The 20,151-nt window shown below is 35.1% G+C and overlaps 3 protein-coding genes and 1 long non-coding RNA gene across 5 annotated transcripts; 3 read left to right on the forward strand and 1 right to left on the reverse strand.

Annotated features, from left to right (window-relative positions):
• Positions 1-104: 104 nt before the first annotated feature.
• Positions 105-7,926, forward strand: LOC111005554 (uncharacterized). Of its 2 annotated transcripts, none has more exons than XM_088124629.1 (15): positions 105-433; positions 622-710; positions 982-1,048; positions 1,196-1,311; positions 2,456-2,522; positions 2,653-2,701; positions 2,821-2,906; positions 3,078-3,343; positions 3,412-3,467; positions 4,004-4,089; positions 4,549-4,641; positions 5,604-5,928; positions 6,201-6,874; positions 7,176-7,404; positions 7,490-7,926. In XM_088124629.1, exons 1-15 carry the CDS (start codon positions 245-247, stop codon positions 7,642-7,644), a joined length of 2,547 nt encoding a protein of 848 aa, XP_087980755.1. In that variant the 5' UTR covers positions 105-244; the 3' UTR covers positions 7,645-7,926. The 2 variants fall into 2 exon arrangements, with proteins under 2 accessions (XP_087980755.1, XP_022132778.1); XM_022277086.2 differs by having other exon boundaries at positions 106-433; positions 7,176-7,410.
• A 1,062-nt stretch (positions 7,927-8,988) lies between these two features.
• LOC148213400 (uncharacterized) lies at positions 8,989-10,395 on the forward strand. Its single transcript, XR_015789824.1, has 3 exons — positions 8,989-9,478; positions 9,588-9,757; positions 9,898-10,395. It is a non-coding gene; the product is annotated as an uncharacterized LOC148213400 (long non-coding RNA).
• A 2,296-nt stretch (positions 10,396-12,691) lies between these two features.
• On the reverse strand, positions 12,692-14,307 carry RABA4A (RAB GTPase homolog A4A). Its single transcript, XM_022277536.2, has 2 exons — positions 13,850-14,307; positions 12,692-13,356 (listed from the first exon to the last, which is right to left on the reverse strand). The coding sequence occupies exons 1-2, from the start codon at positions 14,080-14,082 to the stop codon at positions 12,906-12,908; spliced, it is 684 nt and encodes a 227-aa protein (XP_022133228.1). The 5' UTR covers positions 14,083-14,307; the 3' UTR covers positions 12,692-12,905.
• Positions 14,308-15,640: 1,333 nt separating this feature from the next.
• LOC111005528 (polyadenylate-binding protein 3) lies at positions 15,641-19,285 on the forward strand. The gene is made up of 6 exons (XM_022277042.2): positions 15,641-15,829; positions 15,942-16,044; positions 16,152-16,222; positions 18,432-18,623; positions 18,762-18,889; positions 18,971-19,285. The coding sequence occupies exons 1-6, from the start codon at positions 15,737-15,739 to the stop codon at positions 19,017-19,019; spliced, it is 636 nt and encodes a 211-aa protein (XP_022132734.1). The 5' UTR covers positions 15,641-15,736; the 3' UTR covers positions 19,020-19,285.
• The last annotated feature ends 866 nt before the right edge of the window (positions 19,286-20,151 follow it).

The following is a 20,151-nucleotide window of genomic DNA, read 5'->3' on the forward strand; positions in this document are numbered from 1 at the left end:
AAGAGGGAGTGGCCCAAACGATAGGCCCATTGAACGACGCTTTAGTAAGGTCCGCTCATGTTAGGCCCACCAGCGGACGGTTAGAAATCTAAACCCACTAACCATCGGGCAAAGTGGGCAGAAAACATCGGAATCAGGACCAAAACCCCAAATCGCAGCTCTCCCCGCCGGTTTGATGTTCATGAACGTGTAGTCTTGCTTGCAGCTGCATTCAGAGAGCACAACAGAGCGAGCTTTGTTGAACATGGGAGGTAAGGGCAGAGGTGGCAGAGCTCGTACTCAGAGAAAGCATTTTCGAGAGAACAGAGAGAACGTTTGGAAGCGTCCAAGACCCGATCCTAACTCTGGAAATGACAACAAGGATGGCAATGGCAATACCAATCCGTGGGAACCCTTCGATTCTCAAAGCCCCGCGTTCAACGAGTACTACAAGGTCTGAATTTCTTACACTTTTTTTTAGTTCTATTTGTACTTCCCTTTGTCAAGAAAGCAGTGTCTACGAGTTCGATGTTGAACTTTACTTATTGATCTGCTCTGAAATTTCCGTCGCTTTTATGCCGATACGATTTGTAACCGTGTATGCTTGTTTGAGCTTTCAATTTGAGGTTTTGGAAATCGTAGGAGCAAGGAATAGTTACCGCGGAAGAATGGGACACCTTTATCGAGGTTCTTCGTAAGCCATTGCCCGCCGCTTTTAGAATCAATTCTAGGTAAGACATTAGAGTTTCCTCATTTCATTATTAATTATTCCCCTCCATTCATTAAAAATAAATAAATAAGATAAAACACTCCGCCGCCTGTGAATGCTTAAGTTATAAACGACGGTAGATATCGAGAAATAATATGCTGATAATTTATTTATTTATTTTTCCGCTTAACATGAAATCCATTGGTTCTCTTACCCACCTTATTTGTTCTGTTAACGTTTCATTTCATCTTTGTAATTTTGTGTTGTCGTTATTGTTAACATTTAAATTTCAGTGGACAGTTCTGTGGGGAAATACGAGCCCAGTTGCAAAATGACTTCATGAAATCTCTTAAAGCTGAGGTAGGCGCTGTAATATTTTTGCTTTTCAATAATAATGTGATTTCCTCAAAAAAAAAAAAAAAAAAAAAAAAGAAGAAGAAGAAATAATGTGACGAATAATTTATTTATGATCCGTTATTGTCCCTTTTCCTTCTCTCTCCTGTTCAGGTCGCTGATGGTGACGAAGCTGAGGCTATTAGACCATTGCCTTGGTACCCTGAGAATCTTGCGTGGCATTCAAATTTCTCAAGAATGCAACTGAGGAAGAATCAAGCTCTTGAGAGGTAATATTGTATTTTTATAGTGATCATTTTTTAAAATTTTAATGGAATGGAAAAGAACTGATTTTTCTCTATACATGTGTGCTTCAATTGAACTAATCTCATTGCATAACTGATTGTCCATAAGATGTTGGACGTTGAAAATATTTTAGGTTGCTTATATCATAAAACAGTGACTGCCATGATATGAATCTATAATCAAAGTCATGGATTTTCATTTTGTCTTTTAACCATTGGGTCTGCATATGGCGGTTGCATCAAGTGTTTTGTTTGAGTATGATTTTACTTATTAATGGCTTGAAAGCCGAAGAGGTTTAATTTCTTTATTATATGGCTCATGTGTTTCCAGGAATATCCTTATTGGTTATATATTTAATCTCAAACTCTAGAATAGGTAGTTTTCATGAAGTGGAAGTGAAATGGCTCGTGTTTCCAGGAACTCTTTTGAAAAGATGATTATAAGAAATTTGTATATTATCATAAAATCAGTATTTGTATAAAAATTATTCTGGATAAGTTATTGATTAATGGCTACTCTTCATGGTTCTTATTTTTTCTTGAGCAGTATCATGTATATTTGTTAAAGTAATTTTTAATTTTTGTATATTGGATGTGACCCCCAAGAGGCATCCCGATTGGCAAGGGCTTGTGGTCTCTTGGTCATATTGGTTTATAGGTCTCAAGTTCGAATCTTCTGGTGAGCTTAGTGGAAAAAACTCTTGATGTCTCTTGGGTCTGGGTCTTAGGGCGGGTGCGGGTGCCCTTGCATACAGGGGAGCAAAGCTCCGACTCCCGGTTCTCAAAAAAAAAAAAAATTGTATATATTGGATGTGGTGAAGAACATCAACTTTATGTATGGGGTCATAAAATTGTTTTTGACCAAATGAAAAAATTTCAAAATAGAAATGCATTTCACAATAAATTTTTGATATGGTCAATTATTCATCTGTGAGAATTGACCTTCGAGAAACTCTCTTGATTGAGCCCCAGGATATGCAGGAAACTTCATATGAAAAATTTGTTGAATTTACAATGGGCTGCTGACTTCATATAATTGCTATTGATCAATTTAAAGTTTATAAACCACACATACACATGCTGCTGTGTTGCTGGTTGCTACTTGTTTTTAACTGCTTTAGCTTCACAGGTTCCATGAGTTCTTGAAGCTAGAAAATGAAATTGGGAACATTACAAGGCAGGAGGCCGTTAGCATGGTATGCAACACATCTACACTCCTCTAAGACATCTATCGATTACTTGATATATTAATTGGGAATATTATTGCAACTTTTAATCTTCATTTAAATATCTTATGTATTCTGAACAACTTTATTGCGGCTTCAGGTACCTCCTCTTTTTCTGGATGTACATCCAAGTCACTATGTACTTGACAGTAAGCAATTTATGCTGATTTAAATGGTCATTTTCTTTATTTATATATTGTAGTATTATGATCTCAAATTTATATTGTTCTTGCCTATTTTCCCTAACTGTTTCTTTGCTTTTACTCAGTGTGTGCTGCTCCGGGCTCCAAAACATTTCAATTACTTGAGATCATACACCTGTCCAGCAAACCTGGAGGTCTACCTGAGGGATTGGTTCGTGCCCTCTTTCATTTTTATACTCCTCCACAAGTTTCTAAATTGAGGTTTCTTTAGAAGCCTGCTTGCAACTTTTTTCATTTGTTTGGTTGTTTAACTTTCAACTTATGCTACTTTCTTGTGCTGCCGATTCTTTATGTAAAATTGATCCTTATCCATCTTGATTAGGTAGTGGCAAATGATTTAGATGTCCAAAGATGTAATCTTCTCATCCACCAGACTAAAAGAATGTGCACTGCCAACCTCATTGTTACAAATCACGAAGCACAACATTTTCCTGGATGTCGAGCAAATATCAATTTCTTCAATGCTTCTGCAGCAGGGAATGAATTAAAACCTCAAAATAGTCAACTTAGCTTTGATCGTGTTCTATGTGATGTTCCTTGTAGTGGAGATGGTACTCTTCGCAAGGCTCCAGATATATGGAGGAAGTGGTAGGCTTTAGAATTTCTTCTCCTGTTATTTTTCTGGGATGGTGGATAAAACTCTGTATTGCTTTCAGGAATGCTGGGATGGGTAATGGTTTACATGGCTTACAAGTGCAGATAGGCATGCGAGGTACTCAACTGCAACTTTGAATTGCAAAGTCCATGGTGTTGTTTAATTTTTAGTCTTTGGCTGTATCATCTTTTTGGCATTCCCTTCTGGTTACCACATGTTCAACATGATTCTGAGTTGTTTATTCGAAACTGTGATTGTACTACGAGTAAAATTTGTTGAAACTGAACTTCTGATATAGTCTCTTATCATCAATCAGTTTTTATGGTAATGTAGATTCTACCTTGATTTTTTGTTTTCCCTGGAAGCAATTGTTTCTGATATTTCTCCTTTGTCCAGTTCTATTTAGAGAATTGAAATTTCTTGATGATCTGGATGTTGGAAATCTGATGAGTGATTAACTTAACTTGAAATGATTGCTTGTCATGAAATTGTGTTGATACGTTGATAGCACCAACTTTTCCCACACTTTCATCACTTAGAGTATGATTGTAGCTGCTGTGTGTTTCTCACCCTTCTCCACCAGGCCACCACTAATGTTTATTGTTTTGCTTCTAACTCATAGAAAATCAAAATCTTTTGATCAATTCTTGCAGGTGCCTCTTTGCTTAAAGTTGGTGGAAGAATGGTTTACTCAACCTGCTCAATGAATCCTGTGGAAAATGAGGCTGTTGTTGCGGAGGTAATGTGAGGGAAGACTGAAATCCTTGGGAACATTGTTCTTTTGGATTCTAGAAATCCTTTTCTAAGATATCTTTACTACTCAGATCAGTTAGCTTTTACATGATTTTTGTAATGCAATCTAATATCTGAGTTGGAAAAATATTGATTATAACATGTGATTTGTCCTTGGGTATTTGTAAATTAACATCATGAATTTATGACATGGGATGCACAGGGAAATTACTTCTCGCTGGAGGTATACCAGTGGTAGGTCATAGACAAATAAGAAAATTTTCTAGATTGACGTGATTTATTGAACAACTTTTTAGGTTAAATTTTGTTTAACAATGAAGCAACTTATTCTTCTAAAAGTTAATTGTACTCTTTCTACCTGTCTTCTGTGGCCAAGCATCTGCTGCATGCATATCAGGTTAATTAAGATTTTCTCCTTTCTTTTAGTTGATTCATCTTATTGCAGCTTTTACGGAAATCTCAAGGCTCTCTTGAACTTGTTGATGTCTCAAATGAACTTCCACAACTTGTTCGCCGGTCTGGTCTTAAGAAATGGAGGGTGAGCCCTTATTGTCTTGGTATCTGTTTTCTCGATTGAAACTTAGATCGTTCATAACATATGCATGTACTTTTTCTTGTTCTATAGTTTACATTTTGAATTATTACTTGATAGTTAATCTGTCATTCTTCATACATTAACTTGTAAATTAAAACGTGAAGTGCACTAAACTATTAATGGGGTTCTTGATGCATTAAATCGTGTAGAACTGACTGGTCACCTTCTAATGTCTTAATGGTTTGCTGGATAAATGAAATGAAAATGCCTATTGATTTAATTTAGTGAGGGTGCTGCTGGAAGTTTGCATTAAGATTTGTGGTACTTCCTCCCTTCCCTTTTGCCGGCCTTTTTTTTTGGAAAAGTGAAGGGAGGAAAAAGGAATCCTGATGAAGTGCTTGTGTCTTGTACCCTTATTTAAATTAAACAAGGATTACAAATGGAAATTAATTTCTTGTCAATTTCCAGAGAAGGCTGAATTATGCTTCAAAGTGTCCTTTCGAATTCTACTAGCAGGGACGTTTTGTTTGACCCCTTGTTGGGAATAGGGATGTCTTCTCGTTTTATCCTTTAGGTTGTTTTGTTGGCTAGCTTCTTCCTTGACTGAAAAGTTTCGATCTGTCTCTTATATATATAAAAAAAAGGTTTCTAGTAGTGCTGGTAGGTACGCAAAGATGTTGATTTAGCAAATTCTCTCTCGTTTAGGCATGGAATTGTTATTTTGCTTCTTGTTGAACTCGTGATAGTGAATACTTTGAGTTTTTGCAGCTGTAAACTAATATTTTGGTTTTTCTGTGCCAAGTAATAATTTCCAAATTCACGCCCCCTTGTATATTTTAGTCTATATTTCTTCTTTTTTTTTTTTAATAAGAAACTTTTTTTTCTCTTCATTATTAAGAAACCAAGTTTTCATTGAAAAACTGAAAGAATACCTTTTGTTACCATTTGTTATTTTGCTTGTATAGGTGCGTGATAAGGGTGTTTGGTTAGCATCCTACAAACAAGTTAACGAATGTCGCCAGAGTGTGGTAATACCCAGCATGTTTCCTTCTGGCAGAAGCCGTAAGAACCAAGCTGAAGATAATCATAACTCAGAATTGGGGGAAACTCGTTTGGATGGTTCTACCGGAAGTTCTGTTGATGTAGCTGATGCAGCAGTGGATCCTCTACACGAGTTCGATGAGGAGGTTTGTGAATTTCCACTTGAGCGTTGCATGAGGATAGTGCCTCATGATCAAAATAGTGGAGCCTTCTTCATTGCAGTATTACACAAAGTTTCCCCACTGCCTGGTATGTTGAATTGTCCTACATCTGGTCAAGGCCAGCTTAGACGCACCTGTCCTAAACCTTTCCGGAAATGTTTATTGATCATGCCTTGTCCTGGTCTTTATATTTTCAAGTACTTGATAATTGCTCCATGCATATCTTCTTGTTATTATTTGGCTTTGTGTAATATACTTTTCGTTCATACTTAGTTACTTATGATTACTACCCCAAGTGTGGTTAAGGCCTTTCCCTATGAATTTATATTTTTTTTTATCCCTCCTTGGGGGTTTTTTCAGCTGCTACGGAGAAACCTATTAACCAAAAATCGAAGTCTGCAAATGACCGGTCTCATTGCAAACTTCCACAGGCTATTACAGATGTGGATAGTGTGGACATTAATGCAATAGATGGGATGGACGAAAGCCCATCAGAAGTTGAGATTGATTTGAATAAGCAAGGGGATTACAATTCTGCAGATGAAAAGTCACCTAGCAAACGTCCGGTTGAGGATGTTAAAGATGACGATGGTTTGGACAGCAGTGCAGCAGATGGAATGGATAAGCAGTTGTCAGAAGCCGGTTTGGAGGACAATTTGATTGATAATGAAGTGAGTGAAAATAATTTGGAAATTACTGCAATAAAGGATAAGGCAGAGGAGTCTAAAGAGGCTGATGATGGTGGAACAGATCCCAACAAGAGCACTGTGAAGAGAAAGTTACAGATTCAGGGCAAGTGGAAGGGTGTTGACCCTGTTGTATTATTCAAAGATGAAACCGTTATTGATAGCATAAAGACATTCTATGGTATTAATGAGTCCTTCCCATTGATTGGCCACCTTGTGACTCGAAACAGTGACACTAATCATGTGAAGAGAATCTATTACATTTCTAAGTCAGTTAAGGATGTTCTCGAGCTGAATTTTTCAGTCGGACAGCAACTTAAGATAACATCCATTGGTCTGAAGATGTTTGTAAGTATCTCTGGCATCCATTTAATTTGTTATTCAATTTTTAGATCATTGCTGCTTCACAATGATCACTAGCAGCTGATCAATTTCTTACGTTAAGGCTTACCAAATAGCATAACCATTTTCAAAATAAACTTGTTGAACTTAACATGTTTTGTTTTTGTTTTACTAGTTGCTAGAGGTCATCTGATTATAAGTGCTCGTCTTATGATCGGCCCTTCAGTGCCAAAACCATTTATTCTTTTGTTCTTTTATTTTTAATAATTTGATGAAGTGCCATATCTCTTGTAATTGCAATAAATAGGAGAGGCAATCATCAAGAGAAGGTAGCTCTGCACCTTGTTCATTCCGGATATCATCAGAAGGATTGCCTGTGATTCTCCCATACATCACCAAGCAAATCCTAACTATATCTCCGGTGGATTTCAAGCATCTATTGATATATGAAAGTATAAAATATGCTGATTTTGTTGATGCTGCGTTTGGTGAGAAGGCATCAAACCTAATGCTAGGTTGCTGTGTTATAGTTTTGGGTAAAGGTTTGTAGCCTCCATGCTGTGTAGATTATCATTTTGTTAACACATCTGGGTCCTTGCTAAGTACATCTTTCTCTTTCAGGAAGTAATCCCTCCTCGGACGTTATCAAAGTTGACGAGTCGACTATAGCCATTGGATGCTGGAAAGGGAGGGCAAGTCTGAGTGTTATGCTTACAGCGATTGATCGCCAGGAACTACTTGGAAGGCTTTCAAATCGGCTTGAACATGATTTGTAATGCAGGAAAGGGAAGTTTTCTGATGTTGAATCTAATCTAAATCCTGGATGAAAATGATAGGAGGTGATAGTATTAGGTGGGGTTACTTTAGCAACTTCAATTCAACTGTATAATCTAGAAAAATTAAGCCTTACCATTGTTTCTAGTGTATTCGATATCTAGTTGCAGCATTTCTGTTGATTTTTTTTAGACTTCTGTGATATTTTTAGGTAGGATTTGTAATGCAAAAAAGAGAATGTCGTATGGAGGAAATCCTATAAATTTTTTTGCTATTGTTTTTAATTTCAGGTTCTTTATATTTTTCTGAAAGAATATATAGTCTGTATAGGAGTATTGGCCTTCAGGCTGCACCTTCATCACCCAGTTCTATTATGAAATGGAATGAAGTAATAATATTATGAGGACGATCTCGAATGGATGAAAACTTTCCATACAACTTTGAAATAATCGAAGATGTCTTTTTTGGGAAATAATCTAATTACTTGGAATGTAAGTTTTGTTTTGGTTATGCTTTTTTACGAAAGAAATGCTGGAAAATTAGTTATTATTAACATTAGTCATGATATGCGAATTAATGTTTGGATTTTGTTGAAAGGTTTAAATTGGATTTTGAAATACCATCATCAATTAATTTTTGGGTCATGTATTCATTTGTTTGTTTCAAAACGTGCTAAATTGTGTGTGTTTTTTTTTCTTTTCATGAAACAAATTCAGAAATTGTGCCGGATAGTTTTAAATTTAATGGATGCATATTTTTCATAATGATAAATATCTATTATTTATCGTGTAGAAATTCCACAAATTATTTAGAAATTTTCATTTGTGGACTTCGGCATGACACTAAGATATTGTTATTTGACTAATTTATTTGTCCTTGATTTGCTCTTTCTAATTTATATCATAGATATTAGATTCTACTTTTATTTATATTAATTATGATATAAATGTTATTGAATTTGGTACCAAATTTAAAAACAAGTAATTTAAGATTCAACGAGTATTAATAAACATTTTGGAGACTAAATATAGGATATTTGATGGTATAATAAGAACCAAAAATACAATAAAAATTCATAGACCAAAGTATAATTTAAAAGTAATTATGTTTATCATTTTATCCTCAATTTATTTTCTGTTTTTAAAAATGTTTTCCAAATCAAATGTTATTAAAAAAAAAAAAAACGTTTGTTTTTGTGAACACTCAAATTTTATAAATAAACCTCTTATTTGAAAGTGAATTTGATAAAAACCCTAAATCATATATTTTTTTCTAAAGTTTCCTCAGAAGTACCACTTTATGTTAATTAACTTGGAGCACCCACTACAAAAGTCAGAATAGGCAGAAAACAAAAAGAGAGAATTTGTGCATAAACACAGAAAAAGAATATACATTGTATACCATATTAAAACTTGACCTACGTGAAGCGGTTTCCAGAGGCATGTCAGAGACATTAATGCAATATCGAAACGATCAGATTTTTTTGGTGATCACAGTAACAACTTTTTTTTACCGTTGGAAGGGCGCGCAGCAGTGTGATTACGATCTCAAGACGCGCCGATCGGATTCTTCACCTTCGCCGATCAACTTTGATTTCCCCTTCCCCAAGACAGCTTCCTTATAAGAATATTTCCCCCTCCCCAAACACAGCGTTTATTTCCGACCACTCCGATCATTCTCCTCCCCTTTATTTCCGATCAACTTTGATTTCCTCCGATCGATCTACTCTTCCTTTCTTTTCCTATCGTCCTAGCTTAACTTAAGGGATTTCATGATCGGACCATGGCCAACTACTTGAATCGAAGTGAGGGAATCAATCGAGGCAAAGTGGCCAAGGTGAGTTTTCTACACTTCGGTTTTCTTTTTCCGGCGACTTCGATTAATTCCTCCTATTTACACTCTTTTCCCCCCTTCCTATCGTCCTCAACTTTGGGTTCTTCGTTAGAAATTTCAAGAATCGGACCCGAATCGAAGCGATCGAGAGAGAAACCGGCCACATGAGAAGGGATTTGAATGTTCCGTGAGGATTAATATGGATTATTGGCTTGTTTGGCGGGAGAGTGTGGTACACGAATCTGGCGTTTTCGATCGGTTCAGATCTAGCTCTAGAAGAAGGTATATGTTACATTGTGTTTAGTTCGTTGTTTGGATCATGCAATTGCATGGACTAACGTAGAATATATCTAAAAATAATAAAATTATTCCGAGGTCTTGACGGGGTTTTGTACTTAAGAAGTGATTCTAATCTTTTTCAGTGTTTGCGGTCCAGATTTTAGTGTGAAAAGATGCAGGGGAAGGGGGGAGTGACCAGCTTTTGGTAAGTTCTCTAACTCCTAATTGATTAGGCTTTACATATGAATTTGGTTGATGAAACTTTATGCACCTAAATACATATGAATTTCGTTTTTTATTCTGTAACATTTTTCAGTCACTTTTTAGTTTTTCCAAAATTTTTGTCTCATAAACATTTTATTCTCTAAAAAATTCTTGTTCCTCTATCTTATTTTCTCTCTCTCTCTCTCTCTTTCTAAGTTTTTTCCCTAAAAAATCTGTCCAAATTATTTTAACTTTTTTGTCTTAAAGATTTTATCTATCTTTTTTTAGCTATTTTCACATTTAAAAAATTTGCTCTTGTACTGCTCTGCAATTCTTGGGCGTCTAAATGTTTTGTTTTTAAAATGACTTGCAGTTAATTTTTAAAAAATAGTTCAATTTTCTCCATTTACTCGTCTTTAATTAAAAAAATATATATATTTAAACGTCAATTTCATCCTTTTATCTCTTTAAAGTTTTTATTTCTCAAAATTTTTCTTCTATGTTACTTTTATATATATATATATATTTCCAAATGTTGTGTTTAAAATTTCTGTTTTTTTAATTTTATATCTCAATTTCAAACTTTTTTCTCTTTAGCTTCTTTTTCTTGAAAATTTGTATTTCTAACTTTATGACTCTTTTACTATCTTTCTAAATCTTGTTTAATGATAAAAAAAAATATTTTTAAAAGTTCACATTTTTAAATTTTATCTCCAAAATTTATCTGTTAAATATTTTTGAAAATTTTTTATTTCTCACTTTCAAACTATTTTCTTTTACTTATGAAAAATTTCTCTTTCCAACTTCTTTTCTCTCCAAAATTTATCCAAACTTTTTCCCTCCTAAAAAATTAGTCTACCTTTCCTGATCTTTTTCAAAATTTATACTTCGCGGACCTTTTTTTTTCTCTTTTAAATTAAAATTTGTCATTGACTTACGTTCTCAATTTTTTGTTTTCTAAATTTACTTATAATTTTGAAAATTTAAAGTTGTTTGGAAAAGTTATATTACATTAAAATTTATTTTTATAGTGGTAGATTTAAGGTGATTTTAGAATAATTGATTGTCTGGGAATCAGATATTCATTTCACTTTTTCCTACCCCTAAAACTTAAAAGTTTTTTTAGTACAAATTTTGATCCTCTCCTTGAATTTTTGTTTTTTAAATTTATTTCTTGATTTCAAACTTGTTTCTTATCCAAATCATTTCTAAATTTTTTTGCTTGAAAAATTCTCTTTCGTTTTCTAACTTTTCCTTCCAAAATTATTCTCTATTTCTAAAATATTTTTTGTCTTCCAGCATATTTTCCTTCACTCTCAGATTTCTCTATCTCCCGAACTTTTTTTTCCTTTAATTTTTTATCCCTAACCGACTTTCTATTTTGGTTTCGTTTTTTTTTTTAAATACTTGATACAAAAAACATTTGTAAAATTTTATATTATTTTTTTCAGAGAACTTTAATTTTCACCTGGAAACTATTTTCTCTTTAAAAAAATTTCTTACTAATATTTTACTCTCTAAAATTTATGTCCAATTTTTTTGTCAGAAGTTTTGATTTATTTCTTTTAACTTTTTCAGTCTTTAAATTTTGGAATCTTAAGTAGGTTACAAAAAATTATTCAGAAATTTCACTCTTTTTTCTCTTCAAAATTTTTACCTCTCCTTGGAATGATTTTTTCTAACTTGATTTTCGTTTTTAAACTTTTTTCTGTATATATCTTTCGACATTTTTTGTTGTTTCAACTCTTTTTGCTTCAAAATTTTCATCTTTTCTCGCTTTTCAAGTTTTCCCTTCAAATCATTTTCCTGTCCTCTTAACGTTTTCCACTGATCTTAATTTTTTGTAATATTTTTCTTAAGCCTCTTTAATTACTTATATTCAAAGAAACAATTTTTAAAAAGGTTTATGTTCTTATTTATTTACATTTTTTGTTAAACTAAAAGTCAAATCTTAGATTAGACAAAAAGTCAAATCATCATGTGATTCAAAACTTTTCGCTAAATGCTTTAGCAAGTGCTGTCTTAAAAATAGTTCACCAATTGTTAATTGTTCACTCAATTGTATTACATAGTATCAAGTGTTTTAGTTTAAGTTCTAAGTTTTGTATAAACAAAGATTTTCATTATTCACATAAAATTTGAATTAATAATTTAACAGGAAGTCAAATTCATCATGTGATTGATAACTTTTTTTTTTCCTTAATGGATACATCTTAGTCAAACATTCATTAAGAAAGACAAATGTTTTTATATGCTATGTTCATAGGCTAAAAAGTATTTGAAAATTCATGAATCCAAAATGAAATAAGCAAGCAACTTCAAATAAAAAATTAAATATGAAAACTCATTTTTACCTGTGAGTATTCGAGTCAATTTGTGCGCAACTCGTGAAGATTATATAGAAAATACATAGGTATTGATTGGTCGGGCCTCCATAACAAGAGATAGACATTAAAAAATATAGAGTTCTTACACAAAAACAAGCTAACCATTAAAAACAAGCTATCGAATTTTTAATGGTCGCCAATCAAGATATATGTGCTCATAAACATGGCTGAAATTAGATATGTACGTATTAAAGGAGCTTTAATCCAACAAATTCAACAAATTTAGCTCTAAAAAAATACCTCCCTAGTGTTATATGGATTTGACATGGCTCATCCAATCTTAGAAGAAATAAAGAACCTGCTTGATGAAGATAACAGGTAATAAACTCGTATGGTACACACGGTGTTAAACTTCAGGTTTTCTCACATTCCCATAAATAAAGACAACCTCATTCGTCGTCCATTCAAGTGTATATAAACTTCAGCCGCTAGCAGACTAAAGCATATACATAAAATATACAAATGACCTCAGAAAAAACATCACACCAGTCAAAAAAAATTGCTATAATCAAGGAATGCACCAACCTAGATTGCACCATTTCAGCGTTCATCCAAACAATTCATGTTGAAGTACAGCACATCTTGCTCTTGGCCGGGATTTCTTGCGCTGGGCCCGGGATAACGATCTTCTTACCACTCGCGAGCGATGCAGAGTTGCCATTGCCTTGGTTTTCACCAGCTGTTAAGTTCTTTTTGTTCATGATGTTGAAGATCTCAGTTAGGACAGTCATGAAGGCGCTCTCCACGTTGGTCGATTCCAACGCCGATGTCTCCAAGAAAAACAATCCTTCTTTCTCGGCGAATTCCTTGGCGTCCTCGGTGGGAACTGCACGCTGGTCTTCAAGATCACTTTTGTTTCCTATTAAGATGATCACAATGTTCTTGTCCGCATGGCTCCGCAACTCCTCGAGCCAACGCGGTATGTGATCGAAGGTCTGCCGTTTTGTAATATCGTACACAAGCATTGCCCCGAGAGCTCCTCTGTAATACGCACTTGTAACTGCTCTGTATCTGTTCAATTACTCATTTGGGTTACAACATATAGCTGTTCTATTGCATATTCTCTGCTATTTTTATAAAATCTTAACATAAACTCGAATAGCCAGCTAAAAGATTCATTCTCAGGATCAGATTGCATCAGGGATCCAATCCAAAAGACCAAATAAGAATATGCAAAAAAAGATCCACAGGACAATGTTTATCAACAACACTTCATCAAGAAAACCAATTTTAAGCTAATCTGCTCAATCACATTCTCTTAAGCTAATCTTTAATGTCATAAATCCTCTTAAGAGTACAGACAAACAACATTTCACCAAACAAGTTCTGATTCCATGCAAAGCAAGGGAAAAGCCAGAATAATTTGCCTTTTATCCCACTCCCAACTATTAGACACAGGAAATCCAAAAAGTAGAAAGGGCACCGAATCCAGCCCTAATAAAGATCTAGCGAAACCCTAAAACCCCAACAAGAGGGCAAGAGAAGGGAAGAAAAAAGAAAATACCTCTCCTGGCCCGCAGTATCCCAGATCTGAGCTTTAACACTCTTGTGCTGAATAACGAGCGTCCTGGTCTGAAACTCGACTCCGATTGTGGCCTTTGAATCCAAGCTGAACTCGTTGCGTGCAAACCGCGCCAGAATCTGAGATTTCCCCACCGCAGAGTCCCCGATCAACACCACTTTGAACACATAATCTATCTTCTGATTGACATCCCCATATCCGCCGCCGCTCGCCATTTTCCTATTCTCAGCTCAGCCCAACTCAGCTCACAGCTCCCTCTCTCTCTAAAAACTAAGGAGAAGCTCGAAATCGATCGAGAGAGAAGAAAGAGAGCAGCAGATCTCGCGAGTCCTTTAATAGTCCCCCCCGACTGAAGTACAGAGATCTCCAGCCAGCACCAGCAGGCAGCGGAGTTATTTGAAAGCTAAGGCATCTCCATTACAATAATTGCTAATTATCTCCCAATTTCGGGCTGCGACAATTACTGTGTGGTGTAAAATCGTTGGTTTAAAAGCTCAGCAGCCGTGTGATGGTGCCACGTTTGATGGTGACGCGGATATTGGAGGAAGTGAGACCCACTAGTGTGGGTTCGTACACACCTGATCTCGGCTCCATAATAATAAAAAACAGTGGGAAGGTAAAGAACGGCTTTTTGTAATGATCAAAAAAACCGCAGTCGGCGCGTATGTCTCGCGAATCTTGTCTCGGTTCTTCTTCTTCTTCCTTTATTTGACCATCGAGTCTCTTGTAATTACCCTTCCACAAAAAATGTGTTTTTTTTCTCTCTCTTTTTTTTTTTTTCATTTTTAAAAAAGGAAAAAACTCTCCTCTTAATAATTACTCATGAATTTCCCTCCTAAAAATTATTCCTGATTTCCTATGTGGTCCAGTAATATATAGACAAGTGGATCATATATGAATTATGCAAGGTAAAAAAGAATCTATTTGTTTATATGTCACTGTACCATGCATGATAAAAAAATCCATTTGTTAATATGTTATTGAACCATGCATGAATTTAGGAAGAAAGTTTTGTCCAAGAGTAAGGGATCCGAACTCACATCATATTGGTTAGAGAGGTGCCAATTACCACTAAATAAAACTCATGTTTGGAAGAATAACTTAACATTCCTGCTATAATTGAGTTAAATATAGTTTTGGTTTAAACCGCTTTTAGAAGAATTTGTTAATGTTATTGTAATTGAGTTAAATATAGTTTTGATTTAGATCCGGTTTAAAATGTTTAAAATGTAACTATGTGTATATAATTCTCAAAATTGAAATTGATTAAAAAAAACACTTTTGATCACATAAATTTAGGTAAGTGATTTTTCTGTGGTCCATAAGGTCTAAACTTGACTTTTCCACTTCTAAAATTTAACAAATGTACAAATTTGATCCCTAGACAAGCTTTTTATGGATCTTTGCTAAACTAAAGTATGTAATTAGCTAGGTAAAATTTTACTGGTAGTTGGTGGAGTGGGTCGAAGATTGGCTGAGCCCAGACATGAGATCTAGTGGGCCGGCCCATGTGATTAACCCGAGTACATAGGCCCAGCACAGGCCTGAACCTCGTGATCGCACCGCCTCATCCAAATTGATCACGAAAACGCAGTTGTAGGGTGAAAGCGCTGTCTCATCAGTCATCAGACTGAAATAATTCTGCTATTCGGGTCGAAGTATTTGGGCTTCAGAGAGGGAGTCCTCTGCTGGACTTCGGTTGACACGCGTTGGGATCCGAACGACTACGTGTGAAATGAGTCCTTCTCTGATTCACTGTTGTATATAAAATGGTCCACGCTTCAGATTTCCGGATTACCCTATATCGTGTTGCGACTTGCGACGCTGGTTCAGGCACAGGCTGAGGTAGGTAGCAAGTGAAGAACAGTAATGGAGGAAGAGGAGCACGAGGTTTACGGCGGAGAGATTCCGGTAGAGGAGGCGGATGTTGACATGTCTGCCGCCGATGACGACGCCATCAAGGTCCCCACATCACTCTCTCACAAGCAAATAGATCGATGATCGATGATCGATGTGGTTGTGTAATAAGTAGTTTGTTTTTGTGGTATCTCTGAATTTATGGTGGATGCTGCAGGAGCTGGACGAGATGAAGAAGCGGTTGAAGGAGATGGAGGAGGAAGCAGCTGCTCTTCGCGAAATGCAAGCCAAGGTTGAAAAGGAAATGGGCGCTGTTCAAGGTTTAACCTCGTCTTGGAGTACCTTGGACCATACGATTTGAAATGAAATTTCATATAAAGCTACTCTAGCACCCGCCAGTGTGCCTAATGTCAATAATTTTTTACAGATCCTGCGGGTGCTGCTGTAAGCCAAGAAAACAAGGAGGAGACAGATTCACGATCCGTGTTTGTTGGCAACGTGAGATGAGAACTATGGTCTTGATATAAATTTTTTACATTATTCTTCACATGCTGCACTTTTCAATTGATCAAATTAACTAACTTGTTGATCTTGATCATATTTGTGTTGCGGCCTGATAAATACACCTATAGTACTAGCTATATTGTTTTATTGTTAATTTATGTTGGTGAGCATATCCTAGGCGAAGATTGGGTATATTTAGGTGTAAGTTAATTCTGCATAACTGCTGCTACGTTTTATTTTTACCTTTTATGCATCTCAAAAGTAAATCTGTTTAGTGATTGATAAAGTGATTTAGATTCCTCTTCCTTTCTATCGGTATTGGAAGTTCCATTCCAACTCAAGTCAAAGATATTGCAAACACATATTATTTAAGGCTTATTAGTGAAAACTTTAAGTACAGTTTTAACAAGTGTATTGTTGATGTATCCATTTTACTGGAAATCTTGTCCTGTATTTGTCTTTTTTCTTTATTCCACTGTTGTGTGTGGATGCGATGTGCATCTTCACATTGTCAGAGTAGATTTTTAACTTATCTGTCTCCCTATGATCGCAGGGTCATTCATTTTACCTGAAGTTCTCAGTATTTGCGCTCTGTTAGGCAATATTACTTATTGTGTCGTTAGGATTGTGTTCAAGCTGTAAAAGAAAAATATTCTGTATGTTTGAAACAAATTGAAGGAAAAAGTTTCAAAAAGAATGAAAAGAAGTATCCCAAATGTTTACAAAAAAGAAATATTCCAAAAAAGAACAAGATGAAAAAAAAAGAAAAGAAAAACCCTATGTATAAAAGGAAACTGAATGGCAAGAAAAAAAACAAAAAAAAAGAAGGAAAAGGAATGTGAAGATTGGGAAAATGACAAGGGTTGATGTAGTTCATTTGGTGCAAAAAAAGTATGTGAAAGTATGAACTTAGGTAGGGATGGATGGGAATGTGAATTAAAGATGCTTCAACTTCGTTTCGTGAGAGCATGATCACATCTATGGAGACAGATCATTTGCATGCAATGTTAGTTGCAGAGCATTGTTGCTGCTGGGAATGATGGTAACTTGTGCTTCAGAAATGAGGGCTATTTAACTGACCTTGATGAGGGTACATAATTTTGCTTTTCTCGTGGCTTTGATATCGATATTCTTGATTTTATTTATCTCTCTGTCAGGTATTGCTTACTGGAAAGTTTTTGCTGGCAATTAACGATCCTTAGTGGATCAGTTTCTGCCCCTCGGGTAGCTTTACCATCACTTTACTTTCTCTTCTTTGATTCTTATATTGCAAGGTTACGACTTCTGAGTGCCTTGTAATATGAGAGCGGATGCATTTCTTGCTTCTGACTTTGCTTCAAATTAAATAGCATATGTATGCAGAAGAGATATCGAGTTGCCATATATATAAGTATAAGTAGCCCTCTACAAGAATTGGGAATTTTGGCAGTTAGTGCTAATTAGATTATGACTTGAGGTGGAGAGTTTTAAGTGGAGATAGTACTAGGATTTATAGAGATGGGGAATGAGAATTGCCCATGTAGTTTGAACATTTTGGAAGGAGATATACTTGGTGGACGTGGACGAGTTGACAGTGCTTGAGGTGAGGTGCAAAGTACCACTCATGCACTAAAATTAACTCTCAGAACAGCACTATGAGTTCATAGATGAGAAACAAGTCCCAAACAGATGTTAGATTGTTGCTTGCTTAAATTGTTTTAGTTGGCTGACTTGCCTTCTCTTGACGTCATTAAATAATAGAGTTGAGCGTATATTCATTTGATAATTTACATGTCTGGAACTAAGTATACAAAATTAAAAGAGCCTTTTGTGGTTGGCACGAGCCATGATGCTTACAGAAATTAACTAAAAATATCCTTTGAAGAAATATGGTCAGTGGTTACTGATGTTGAAGGGAGTAAACATCGTATACTATTCACTAATGTTTTACTGATATTGGTTGGTTCATCTTATTTTCTAGTTTTAAGGCTAAGGATCACGTCACGTGATCCTTTGATCAATTTAAAGAAGAATCAATCTTTAGCTATTTATTACCTTTGAGTGTAATGGAATATGCATAATTTTCGGGATGGTACTCTTTGGGGTATTACACTTTATTTTATTTGTTTATTTTTCCAAAGCTTCTCTTAGGATGTACTTTCTGTTTTATGGCAAATTCCGTCTTCGATTAAAAAAATTCTTTGGGATGGAACTGGAATTGCAGGTTGATTATGCATGTACACCTGAAGAAGTGCAGCAGCACTTCCAATCATGTGGTACTGTCAACAGGGTGACTATTCTTACAGATAAATTTGGCCATCCGAAGGGCTTTGCATATGTCGAGTTCCTCGAAGCTGAAGCTGTTCAGGAGGCACTCCTTTTAAATGAGTCAGAGTTGCATGGAAGACAATTAAAGGTAGCTACTTGGAGAAGAATTTGTGCTTCTGTGAAGTTTTGGACATTGCCATACTAATTATACATTGTATAACTAGCACAGTTGTCCATAGCGTGATTCAAAGTTCTAATAATTCTAATATCATTCTATTAATCTCAGGTTCAACAAAAGCGGACTAACGTCCCTGGGATGAAGCAGTATTTTCCTCAGCGTTACAATCCTTACATGGGTTATCGGTCCCGGAGGCCTTATGTGCCGCCTTATTTTTACTCACCATATGGATATGGGTGAGTTCTCCTACAGAACATGTTTGTTCAAATTTATTGCCGGTTAGATATTCATAGATTATTTTCCTTGTCCTGCTGCAGGAAGGCACCCCGTTTCCGAAGGTCTATGCAATACATGCCATACTACTAGGAGGGTTTTGCCCATAATTTGAATATCATGTGAAACAATATATATAGATGACTTTACCCTGATTTAGAATGGATAGAACTATGGATTTGATTATCTTCAGCCTTGCCTGTTGCAATTGCATAATGATCTAATGTATGAGATATGATAGATAGTTCGTCAGGTCAGGAACCTATTTCTTTACCATGCTTCTGCTGTATGATGTTTTGGAAATGGGATTTCAAACTTTTTAGCAGTTTAAAGCCTTATGGGTAGTAGTTTTGCTGGAACTTCGATTTGCTATTTGCTGCTGTCTTCTGTAACTTTTGTACAGGTACTTCCGAGGAGAGATGCTAATGGTTTATGATGTCAAATTTAATTTTACTGACGAGAGATAAGTTAAAATTAGGAACCACAAAGCAACTACCTAGACATATAAGGGTGCAAGTAAAAAGACCAATTGTTTGATTGAATATAAATTTGAAATTTTGTTGGTTTATTTCGTTGCGATGATTTTATTAGTTTTGGTTTAATTTGGTTTTGGTGGTTGGTTTTCTTGGTTTTAGTTGAGTGGTTGTTTTAGGTAACCTTGTGCTTGTCCTTGTTGTTTCTCGTTTTTATTTTTCTTCATAAACATAAATGTTTTACAACTATTTGTGTTTTATTTTTAAGAAATGGTTCTAAAATTTCTAAAATATCGTAGACAACGACTTTTTCCAACATAGATGAAAGTATTAAAAATGAATGTAACATGAAAATTTTGAAAATTTAATTTGATATAAACTTTTTACTCTCTTAATCTAAAGTTTTAAACAATAAATAGTTATTAAATTTGTTTCTTTTTTTTCTTTTTCCTTTTTGTCATTTGTTTTTTTGTTTTTGTTTTTGTTTTTGTTTTTTTTTTTTTTTTGTCAATAGTTTGTTTTTAATTGAAAAAGAGGGAAATGATAAAGAAGAAACAAAAACGTTGCATTTTTTTTTTCCTTTTTATGGAAGAAACAGAAACTCACAAAATGAGCTTTTAATATTTCATTTTTTATTTTAGAGTCGATGGTCACGATGGTTGTTCAATTTCTAAAGTTGAAAATCAATGTCAAACCGATATGTTAAACGTGCCACCGTAATTGAAAAATATATTTAATATTATCCTTTTTGC

Source organism: Momordica charantia, assembly GCF_013281855.1.
Source record: "Momordica charantia cultivar OHB3-1 chromosome 1 unlocalized genomic scaffold, Mcharantia_2.0 BLBB01000001.1, whole genome shotgun sequence".
Classification (NCBI taxonomy): domain Eukaryota; kingdom Viridiplantae; phylum Streptophyta; class Magnoliopsida; order Cucurbitales; family Cucurbitaceae; genus Momordica; species Momordica charantia.

Excerpts from the sequence above, each read along its gene's own strand:
- LOC111005528 (XM_022277042.2), top strand. The coding sequence starts at position 15,737 with ATGGAGGAAGAGGAGCACGAGGTTTACGGCGGAGAGATTCCGGTAGAG. Across the intron at positions 18,624-18,761 it reads TGCATGGAAGACAATTAAAG|GTTCAACAAAAGCGGACTAA; the intron begins GTAGCTACTTGG and ends TATTAATCTCAG. Across the intron at positions 18,890-18,970 it reads TACTCACCATATGGATATGG|GAAGGCACCCCGTTTCCGAA; the intron begins GTGAGTTCTCCT and ends GTCCTGCTGCAG.
- RABA4A (XM_022277536.2), bottom strand. The coding sequence starts at position 14,082 with ATGGCGAGCGGCGGCGGATATGGGGATGTCAATCAGAAGATAGATTAT. Across the intron at positions 13,357-13,849 it reads GATACTGCGGGCCAGGAGAG|ATACAGAGCAGTTACAAGTG; the intron begins GTATTTTCTTTT and ends GTAATTGAACAG.
- LOC111005554 (XM_022277086.2), top strand. The coding sequence starts at position 245 with ATGGGAGGTAAGGGCAGAGGTGGCAGAGCTCGTACTCAGAGAAAGCAT. Across the intron at positions 2,702-2,820 it reads AAGTCACTATGTACTTGACA|TGTGTGCTGCTCCGGGCTCC; the intron begins GTAAGCAATTTA and ends GCTTTTACTCAG. Across the intron at positions 7,411-7,489 it reads TGTTATAGTTTTGGGTAAAG|GAAGTAATCCCTCCTCGGAC; the intron begins GTTTGTAGCCTC and ends TTTCTCTTTCAG.